General features: G+C 46.7%; 3 protein-coding genes across 4 annotated transcripts in view; 2 read left to right on the top strand and 1 right to left on the bottom strand.

The window, feature by feature from the left end:
- LOC113212283 (fasciclin-2) overlaps window positions 1-10,976 on the top strand; it is a 332,751-nt gene that overhangs the window by 223,919 nt on the left and 97,856 nt on the right. The window lies entirely within an intron of this gene.
- Window positions 156-5,575, bottom strand: LOC113212285 (uncharacterized). Of its 2 annotated transcripts, none has more exons than XM_052271716.1 (4): window positions 5,465-5,575; window positions 834-1,004; window positions 596-732; window positions 156-515 (listed from the first exon to the last, which is right to left on the bottom strand). In XM_052271716.1, exons 2-4 carry the CDS (start codon window positions 1,000-1,002, stop codon window positions 267-269), a joined length of 555 nt encoding a protein of 184 aa, XP_052127676.1. In that variant the 5' UTR covers window positions 1,003-1,004; window positions 5,465-5,575; the 3' UTR covers window positions 156-266. The 2 variants fall into 2 exon arrangements, with proteins under 2 accessions (XP_052127676.1, XP_052127674.1); XM_052271714.1 differs by lacking the exon at window positions 5,465-5,575 and adding an exon at window positions 1,203-1,659 and having other exon boundaries at window positions 252-515.
- LOC113212284 (uncharacterized) lies at window positions 1,741-5,154 on the top strand. Its single transcript, XM_026430910.2, has 5 exons — window positions 1,741-1,877; window positions 1,955-2,037; window positions 2,123-2,368; window positions 2,454-2,600; window positions 2,686-5,154. The coding sequence occupies exons 1-5, from the start codon at window positions 1,768-1,770 to the stop codon at window positions 5,052-5,054; spliced, it is 2,955 nt and encodes a 984-aa protein (XP_026286695.1). The 5' UTR covers window positions 1,741-1,767; the 3' UTR covers window positions 5,055-5,154.

Genomic DNA, 10,976 nt, shown 5'->3' with positions numbered 1-10,976 from the left:
GTGGAAGTCATGGGCGCAACCTTTTTAACCGAAGAACACAAATCTCAGTTATGACATGCCTTTTCTACCATAAGGATGAGTCAATCTGACTAATCGATTGTTAATTTAGGCACAATGGTCTAAAGGCAAACTATATAAGGACAGTTATGGGTCATTTTCAGCTATGGAGGGTTTAAAAAGAATTTATTTCTGAAAAAGTGCTCAAAACCTCCTTTTTACCAAACTGACCCCCTTTAAACTATCATTTTGTTCATTTGATTTGCAGTTCACATATAATCTAAGAAATCTTCAGATAAGATGAACTTACACACTATTGATTCAATAAGTTTTGGTGGCACAGCCACAGTACAGTATTTCCCAGAATAACTTGCTCCATCTAGCAGCCTGAACCGAGTAGGGAACAGAATCCGGAGAATGGTGCGGAACAAAGATAAAGGTTGTAAACCGTACCGCAGCCGGGCTGTTGTGAGGAAACCTTCAGGACAATACACACCTTTTCCCTCCCAAACTTCAATCTGAAAAAGCACCAGTAAAAGTAATGTAAATGCCTATAAAATTGATTTACTACAGCTAAGAAAACAAAATTGAAGTGTACCTTGTGAGGGCCATTCTTGAAACAAGGCATGTTGTTCAGCTGGCCATTCACAAGGGCAATCTGGGCTGGATTTCTCTTTTTTGGAGTCTTAGGCCTCTTCACCCTTTTAGTTGGGTTCAGCTGCTGAGCAAGTTCATCTGAGGGATAATGAATTACATTAGTGTCATGCAGCAACTACAAATAGGTATTTTCTAAACTTATTTACATGTCTAGAATTTTTTTAACAAAATTATCTTACCAATTCCCAAATGCAACATATTCTCAGCAAGTTCCTGGAGATTGTGTTTCTGCGCATAAGCTGCTCGAAGTCTGGCCTTTTCCAGCTCCTGCTTCCGTGTACCAAGACCTGCCCCTTGTGTGATAGTGCCACTGACATCCACTTTCAGCACTCTCATATCCTTTTTCATCCCTACAACAGAAGAGGAGAGATATGACATAAGAATCACAAAGCAGATGACAGCAAAACCATTTAAGTTCTGCACCCTACATTAGATCGGTATGTAAGTACCAGTTCAAGGGTAATACAACAACATTTCATCCATTTCTGTTTAAGTTGTCACTGCATAGCAAAATATAAAAAAAAATATTGGTGTACCAGGACCTTTACCTTCTCTCAAAATTCTGCCGGAGACCGGCACTCCCACAGGATCTTTCTTGGCATCCTTCACCCACCGAAAAACACATTTGTTGTCTGCAGTTTTGCTCACAATAAAATCCTCCCGCACAACGTCCGCAGCAGGAGGATCATCCGAAAAAACGAGCAGAAAACTAGGCATGGTGATAGTGGTAAAATTTGTGACAGCCCAATTCAAACGATCAGCAGGGAATGTAAACACACAACAGCTGTCTCTGAGGGAACCAAGAACCAAGGAGCGACAACCAAAGAGAAACGGTGTTATCGCATATGTATAAATAAAAACGTCTGGCCATTGTTCGGTCGCTGACAAAATACACAAGAAATAGTAAATTTTCATTTTAAAGTGTGACTGAAGTGAATATTTTGTTTCACTGTAGAAAACGCTGAGTGGGTAGCTTTTCAAGAGTTGGCAGCTCTGTAGACGCATTCGGTTTCGACTTTGTTGTGACAACGGCGGTGCACCGGCATTTTTATTTTGGTTCTAGACTTGGAGTTAATTTTGTGTAGATCATTATTTGTCGATTGGATATTTAAAATGGAAAGCGATGACGAAGAAAAAATGTCTGCAAGAGATATGCGAGCACTGTCATCCTATTTACGTGATGAAGACGCGGAGGACGATGTCGGAGATATTTTAAATACAAGGTCTGTCAAACTATCTCTCTTCGAGGTTTAAAATATTTTGTTGCCTTGCTCTGACCGTATTTGTTGTGTTTTTTCAGTGCCTTAACCCTAGGATCTCAGCAGGATAGGGCTAATTTAGTTTTGGGGCCTTCTTCACTACCAATGAAACGTCCACGACATGGTAAGTTTACCAATAACAGGTTAGGAATTCTTGCCAAAATTTAGTCTCTTTGTAACTCATTTCGTGCATTTGTGTTTCTATTTAGATTCAGAAGGTGAACAACAGAGTAGTCAAACTTTCCGTATCAGTGACGTAGAAGTGCCAGCTGTTGCTGACATCCACATTCCAGAAGTTCTGACACCTCTCCCTGCACCCCCAATTCCAGAGCGACTAGTTGGTCAACAAATTTCGTACCCACACCAGTCAGTACATAATCCGCAGTCAAGCTGTCAGCAAGAAAGAAGCTCAACACCAGTTCCTTGTCCAACCATTAAAAGAGTACAAGAGAGCTGTAAGTATTTGTAAAAGAAATAATATTGATTACAAGCCATGGAAAGAGGCATTTTTGTATCAACAACATCTATTCTTTTTTTTAGGTCTTGAGAGAATACCAAGTTCTTCACTGGGTTTTGTACCTAGCGTACAGCAAGACAACGCAAGTGGTGATGAGAATCAAATTTTATGTGATGATATTCTTGCACACACGTCTTTCAGAATTGAAGAGGAAAGTCTCTTCGGGGAAGGTTAGTAACATGTATTTTCATTTTTATTACCGAAGTATCAGTGTGTTGACCAAACCCCTATCAATTGTTTTGTTATTTTTAACAGAATACTTTTGGGATTATCGGGATGTGGAGGATAATTTTCAACTGACAAAGCCACCTGGACCACACTTTATACAGGAAGAAATTATTGAGGAAGATGAGGCACATGATGAGCCAACAGCGGGGTGTGATCAAGGGATACCTATCTACCCTGGTGCCAGCATTAATATGTTAGAGAGTCTAACCTCAATACTGTCGTTTGTTCAGTCTGAAAAAATTAGTGGTGTAGGTCTTGGGCGCCTTCTGTCACTTATTGATCTACATCTGCCGCAGCCAAACAATTTCTACAAGAGTAGCCATTCTGTCTCAAAAATGTTGGAAACTTTAGATGAGCCCGTGCTGATGCACTATTTTTGCAGTGTGTGCTACAAAACTAGAGTCAGTTTGTCTGATCTATGTGACAGTTGTACTGATCCAGCTCGTTATGTGCACTACTTTCTTACTTTTCCTTTGGCTGCCCAGTTATCACGTTTTTTAATGAGGCCAGAGTTTGTACAAAACTTACAGCACAAACTTACTAGAGATAAGCAAAACCCTGAAAATATAGAGGATATCTATGATGGTGAAATTTATATGCAAACTGAGGCTCAAAATGTCACTGTTAATGGCATTTCCATCACTCTGATGTGGAATACTGATGGCGTGCAGATTTTTAAATCAAACACTTATTCCTTATGGCCAGTTTATATGGTAGTAAATGAACTTCCTCCAGAAAAACGATTTCTGAGTGAAAATCTGCTGATAGCAGGTCTCTGGGGTAGTCTTGTTAAACCTCACCCCAATGTGTACTTATTGCCAATCTACAAGGATCTTGTGCCTTTACAGAATGGAGTTCTAATGGATGTTTGTGGAGAATCAGAGAAACAAAGGGTAGTTGTGAAAACTGTTTGTGGAACTTGTGACGCGCCAGCTACTTCCTTATTCATGAACATGAAGGGGCATGCAGGATTTTATTCCTGTCCTATTTGCTTTATTAAAGGAGAAAAGCCGGGGGATGCAACAGTTTTTCCTTATGCTGAAGATGTACCACTTAGGGATTTGCAATCCTATAAAAACCATGTCAAGTTAGCTGTTCAAAATAGGATTCTCCTTATGTCTACTGTGCGGAATGAGGAGCGGTACTGTGGTATCAAAGGACCAACCATTTTGTCAGATATGTTAGATAATATGTTTTCAATGATGTCAATCGACAGCATGCACTGCATCTATCTTGGTTTAATGCGGCAAATGCTGCGACTGTGGTTTGACAAAGATTTCAAACATCTGCCATTTTCATCACATGTTCAAAGTTCTACAATCAGTGCACGTTTGTTGAGTTTGACACCACCTCACTTTCTTCAGAGGTTACATCAACCTGTGGAAAAATTGGTACATTGGAAGGCCTCAGAATTTAGGTCATTCTTATTTTATGTGTCATTAGTCCTTTTGCAGGGTGTGTTAAAGCCTCATGTCTACAACCACTTTGCTTTGTTTGTAAAGGGTGTTGCTCTCCTGAACTCCTCAAGCATTAGTCCCTCTGACATAGTGACAGCTGGCACCCTGTTAAGGCAGTTTGTGCAGGAATTTCAAGTTATTTATGGTGTTGACAACATGTCCCACAATGTGCATATGTGCACACATTTAGATCATGTGGTTCGACTTCTGGGTCCATTGTGGGCTACAAGTTGTTTTCAATTTGAGGACATCAATGGCAGACTTAAAAATCTAATTCATGGTACTCGTCACGTTGGTTTGCAAATTCATTCTAAACTGTCTCTTATGACTTCTCTACCACTAATGGTCAGGCAGTTGAGGGAAGGCCCAGCAAAGATATACTGTGATAATTTAAGAAGAAAATATAGACTTAAAGTAGCTGATATCATTTCGCCTGGTGTTTATTGTGTTGGATCCCTGTCTGATATTAGTCATGATTATGTTTGGATTTTTGCTGTTCTAAGAGAGAGAGAATTATTATCCCCAAATTGTAAAATTTTCATGTTTGATAGACTTTTAAAGGATCGCCTACTTTACGTTTCAGCAAATTACAATCGTGGTGAAAGAGATTCTTCCTACTGTAAATATCAAGTGGAAAGTAGTTGTAAGTCTGGTCATATCAAGTTCTTTGTCAAAGTGTCATGTGCATGTGTTCAAAAGTGTTCTTGTTCCTTTCCTACAAAATATATGGCTATTATCAAACCTGTACCTGTGGTGCCATTCCAAACTGAGTCAGTTACTGTTCATCATATTTTTAAAGTTGATGCTTCTCATGTGCAGGAAGAATTTTTTAATGTTGATGTTGTAGATATATATGATTTGAAAACTGTCCTGTACAAACTAGACTGCTTAGACATTGTATACCTTGCTGAGCCACTCAATAAATTTGAGTTGGAGTAGTTGTGTGCATTTTGCAAGAGCCTGGTGCTGAATTGTTTTTTCAGTTATTTACATTGGCAGGTATAATGTCCACAATAAAAACAAAGACTACTGTAAAAAATATCGTTTTTGTTGCCAAATTACACCCTTCCCAGAATAGTCGTTTTGTCGCACGGGCGTAAACGGAGAGGAGAAATCTTGAGAAAAGCTTAGAGGGAGGAAGCGAAAACAGTGCGATTTTTGAACCGCGGCGGGGCCCCGCCAGAACGGTGACGTCACGGTTTCGGGGAAGGCGCAACCCGGCAACGCTGTTCATGGCGGCCCCCGCGTTTGTTGTAAATTGGTCGTTTTCCCGTATTTAATCTGTACACTTTTACTATGGAAAAAACGACCAATTTATAACGGTTTTACGTGCAACGCGTTCGTCGTACCTCTATCGTATTTCTGTCGTCCTATTCGTCGTATAATCGCTGTACATTCGCAGTAAATTTGTCATCCAAAAAACGACCAATCCACGACGGCTTTACCGAGTTTTGTTCTACACGGGACGGAGGGCAGGGCAGCCCCACCCGGCCCGGACGACGCGCCACCCCGGGCGGTGCAGCAGTAGGACCTCCTCGTCTGCTCGTCGCGCGCGCTGAAACATTCATGCTCGCCTTTTATTCTTCTTGGCCTCTTGTATATTTTTTTTGTCCTCTGCGCCGTTGGTGGGTCCGTGGTGGTGGTTGGGTCGGACCGTCCCTCCTCTCCTGCCGTGTGCTAGCTGCTGAGGTGCCCCGCGGCCCGCGGTAACGGACAGCTTTGGCCTCTGCTGCAGTTTGACGCTGAATCGGTTATTATTTCGGAGTCTTTCCGCACTGGAAATCTTCTTTTCTGCCTGTGCGCTGTGCCGGCGGTGACCCACTCGCTCGGGCTGCCTTCCTCTCTCGCTCTCTCAGGTTCCAGCAGTCTAAGTCTTTTCTCTCTGCGCGGCAGACCTGCCATGCCCGCCTGCCTGGCGACGAAATGAACAAAAGTTTATATTTATCGGACGAGTTTTTTCCCTTGTTTCTGTTTTGAATATTGGCCATGATTGGCAACCTGGCAGCTCCGACCTCTGTTCTGACTCCCCCGCACCCCAGCAGCTTTTGTGTGCGTGTGCTCATGAAAAGTACCGGTCCTTATATAAAACGCTGTTATTTATTTCTCTCTGCCCGCAGGTAAGACGCAGCTGGTCGCTCTCCGCTGCACTGCTCGCTATCGCTCCCCGGGGACACGGTGAGGTGGCGCGCTGCTGCATCCCCCCTCTTTTCCCCGCCTCTCGCCACCCTTACCTTCCCTTATTTATAGCCCTGGTACGCGTATCGTTGGATTAGCGATTACAATGGGCGGCACATAGCCGCTTACTGTCATCGCACTCCCTCCCTCTGCACTCCCTCTCTCTCCCCGTCTCTCTCTCTCTCTCTCGTTCTCCTTATTGTTGCTTAGCCATTACCACCTATAATTGCGTGTTATGACAAGCAGCGAGGTTATTTGCGGATAAAACGTTAACACTTCGTGTAAACTGCGAAACGAACCCCTAATGATGAAAACTAAATTATACATCCTAATGTTAACAAAGAAGTTAACATTTTCAGTTGTACGGGATGTAACAGCGTTGTAAGTTAGCCTATGCTCTCAGCCCATGTCTTGCGTCATGGCCCCTGCAGCATGAAATGGTATGCCGACCCGCAACACTGAACATAGAGGTGTTCGCTCTGACCAAGGCACTGACCACCTGGAACGTTTATTGAAACTATATTGTCGGTGTGGTAGCATGAATGTGTGCACCGCAAAAACATGGAAGAAAGTTCGGTTGACACCAGAAAGCTTGGTCGCTGGAACATTTCTAGAAATTTACTTCATTTCGCTCTCTGTTTTGGGTACACTCAACAAAGGGGCAGTGGACGGTGGGCGGGGCCTTGAGCACAGTGTCGATTGTTGGCGGTACTGAGGTAATGTGGTATTGCACTCCGACAGGTGGTCGCGGCGACATGACGCTCTGGCCCCCCGCGCGCGGCGCGTGTGGTAGAAACGGGTTCGTTTAAAAAGCTGGGCGTGTCGAGCTCTCGCCCGTTTTACCTCTCTCTCTCTCTCTCTCTCTCATTTCGCATGGCATCCTTCTCTGTCTCGCACCCCCGTCTATTCCGATAATCGGCAAATCGCGAAGCGCGCGCGTAGCTGGGGATCGAAGGAGCGCGCGAAATTTTTGCGCGGCTCGCCTGGTTGGCCCGGCCTGGCCCCAGCAGCAGCAGCAGCAGTTGGTTCAGCTCCGCTCTTCTGTCAAAGACCGTTGAAATTAATACCGCGGGCACCGCGTGGGTCGCCGGGGCCGCGCGATTCGCACAGCAATCTCGCAGAGAGTTCGCAATGCTTTTTTTATTCCTCGTTACTTTTTCGCGCGCGGCAACGTGCCGACGTCCTCGGATGTGCGCCCATCCCTCTCCAACAGCCATTACCTTCCAGTGGGTACTATGTGTGTGAGGGAGAGAGAGATAGTGTGTGTGAGAGAGAGAGAGCGCGCGTCCGCGCGGTCACGCGTTGCACCGAACTGCAATGGCGGGGCGGCGGGCCTCGAAGAAATGTTCGCATATCAAATGCGTATTAGAGGCCAGCCGGTGCAAGGAGGGGGACTGAATGGAGTCGGAGGGGAGGAGCGGGAAGATACTCTGCGGCGGGAGCAGAGGTGCTACACAGCTGCCGGCGGGGAGAGGAGGATGCAACGGGCTAGAGAGAGAAGAGCGAGAGAGAGAGGAGAGGGGGGGGGGACGAAGTGTTGAAAACATGGGGCGCACGGCCGCGCCGGTGGCTGAAGAGCCCGTCGCTAATCCGCGTGCAAGCGATATCCTCCCCCAAGACACGGCCTCGCCCGCGCCCCGCCACGCCACGGCCTAAACACCCAGGGGGGACATTTTTGCATCCCGCTGTCTGTATCGCCCCCATCCTGGTCTGGCTGTTCCTACCGGTGCTGCGCGGCCGCTCACTAGGGCATATTTCACGAGTAATGAAGGAGCTCGGGAGTATTGCCTTCCGGCTGTCATTCGTAATAAATTCGTGGCAACTTCGGCTTTTTACAATTCTGCCCTTCCTCGTGTTTTTTTGCCATACCGGCACCGTGCGCGCCACGCCCTCCGGCTCAACAGAATGTTGCCCGTTTTATTTATTTTTTTACGCTCGCGCCTGTTCGCCCCTGTTGTATTTTTGACTTAGGGCCGTGGCTTTGCGGAGGGATAATTTGCCCATTTAATTTACCAGACAGCTGCCGTATTTTTCAATTTTTGTTCCGGTTTTTTATTTGCGTGTGCGTGTTTTTTTTCTTTTTCGAGTTTCTGTTTGCGGACCTGAGGGAGGCTCGGTGTGTCAGACAGGCCGGCAGGCAGTCCTCGACACCATCACCAGCACCACGCTGCTGTCCGGCTCGGTCGGGCACGGCGAATGGCCCGGTCATTGAAACTTTTTTTTATATATTATTCCTGTTGCTCATGACGCGACTGTGCTGCCACCGTTGTCCGGTAATGTGTAAAAATTGTGTTTTTTTGTTTTTGTGTGTGTCAAGATATCCCCGCTCCTCTCTCTCTCTCTCTCTCTCTCTCTCTCTCTCTCTCTCTCTCTCTCTCTCTCTCGCCCGATGACACTCGCTCACCTTTTAGCGCTCTCTCACCTTTTGTAATAATGTGCATAGGCTAGCGCTCGCATTATAGCGGCAGATGCGGACGCGACCCTTTGTGCGCGCACCGCTCGCGAGCTCCCGGCGCCCCTCCCTTTTCCACCACCAGACCCATTGTGACGGAATCGGGATAAAACAGCTATCAGTTCGCATTAGCGCTCTCCCCTTGAAACACGCGGCCCAAACGGATTAGCGCCGCGGCGGCGGCCAACTCTTGTGATCGGCCGCCCGCTAGGCGCGTTTCGAACCGCTAACCCAACCAACGTGCGACGACGCTGTCATTGCAAAGCTATACGGAATTTATCGGGACGTTTGACATTTATTAGAACCTTGGGTGCTAACGTGTCTCATGACGGAGGCATAATACAAACACAAAAAAAATTCAGTTTAGTTTTTCCCTGAATTGTGATCTGATTGCCCTGTCGTATGTTTACCTCGGGTGAATATCGGTTGAAGTAAATGAACACATTTTTTGTTGTGTTGGCAACTCGTCATCATTTTATATCAGTTTTGTAAACTTAAATATCTGCTCCAGTGCCGCGAATGATAAGCTGCACACTGCCTGCGCCGCACCTTTTAGTGTCAAAATTTAGTCGCGGTGGTGGACCGGCTGCATCACATTGTACTTACGCTACACCGGTGAACGGCAAAGGGTTAATCCGACCAGCCCGTAAATCCCATCATCGGTTAGTGTGTCGCTGACGCGATGCGGTCAGCGTGGCGAAAAGAGGGGTGTGTGTGTCTTTTGTTATTTTAATGCGCGGACGGGTTGTTTGCAAATGGAGAGGGTGTATATATGGCAGTCTTGGAATTCGATTCCTGTTATGCGAGAATGATCCGGTGGGGAGTAACGATTAAAACGTCTTTTTTCTCCCTCTTGCCCCGTCTGTATACTTTTTAAACGAATAATTTTTCGCTACCGCATCCATTCTCAGTTTACTCCTCCCCTCCATCCCTCCCTCCCCACGGCTTTCGCCCTGCTCTTCTTCTCCTTCTCCTTCTTCGCATCGCATTTTGGCCGTAATCACGGCGTGAGCCGCTGCTCTCAACTCTGTTATAGTTGACGTGCAAAGTAACAGAATTCAGTTAGTCGAAACTGGAAGGGGAGGTGGGTAGGGGTTAGGGGACGGATAGCCTGACACGATGAAGGGCGGCAGCGGCGTCATGCGCGAGGCAAAGCATTTTGTCGTGTGTCTCTCGCAAGTTTCGCCTCGTTACTTTGAGCGGCCCTGCTGCTGATAAACAACATTGCAAAACGCTCACTTTCTGTGAGTAGAGAGGATGGCAGTGCCGTGGGGGCGTGGGGGCAGGTGAAGCGCTGCTGAATGACTCACTGCCGAATCTAGATTGTTGTTGTTTGTTTGTTTTAAAACTTTGATTTGGGGGCTACCGTGTCTCATGTCGAGTGCGCGGACCTACCTAGGCCCCCTACCCTACCCCCAGGGGGGCCCGGGGCGACTGGGCATTGGGTCCGCGTGTGGGTCCAGTGCAGGGCCGGCGGGGCCCCGGGTCAAGGGTCATAACCGAGAGATAACAGCCCCCTGCCTTGGAATTCCCTTGCGTGGTACGCACAGTGCCGTGGCCTCCCCCACGCACACACCAGTGCGTGACTCGTTCCGATTCCAGCAGAGGGGACAGTCCTTTTCTGTGTATATTTTTAATTTTTATCACGACCTTTACAAGCCCTGCTTTGCTTTGCTAGAAATCTCCATCTTATCACGCCACAAAAACAACTAGAAAAATTTTAACATGTTGAGGAAAAGGATAGTTGTTTTCCGCTGCGCACTCTTCTTCGTGGGGCTGGGTCCCGGGTCGCGCTCACCTATTCAGCGCCGAAGGGTACCAAAGGCCCTAGGTGTGCTTGATACCTATATATAGGCTGAAATCGGCTTTACACAGAATGGAGTCGTCTTGCCCCCTCTCGCCCTCGAGTCGACCACAGACAACAAAGCTTGAGTTATGAACCCGTGTGTCACATTAGTAAACATGAAGAGGCCAGAGAGGGTCATGCGGTCGAGTCAATGCGCGCGCAGTGCTGCAAACAACTTTCCGCGAAATTGTTCCGTCGCTGTGCGATGAAACCGGACAGTTTTCTTACGTTCACTCCGCTTATTGCATTTGCTGCTTCGTGTAGTGTAGTCGGTACTCGGCGCGTTTCGGTCCTCACTTTTCTTGCGCGTGTCCCTTTTCCTGTTGCGATCTTGTCGGGACGGTTGGGGTTGCAATCGAGACAAACAACCTCTGCCGCTGCCCCCCCC

This window comes from Frankliniella occidentalis, unplaced genomic scaffold (assembly GCF_000697945.3).
Source record: "Frankliniella occidentalis isolate FOCC.00 unplaced genomic scaffold, Focc_3.1 Scaffold6, whole genome shotgun sequence".
NCBI classification, from domain to species: domain Eukaryota; kingdom Metazoa; phylum Arthropoda; class Insecta; order Thysanoptera; family Thripidae; genus Frankliniella; species Frankliniella occidentalis.
The sequence above is the reverse complement of the archived record's forward strand: the minus strand, read 5'-3'. Positions and strand labels throughout refer to the sequence as shown.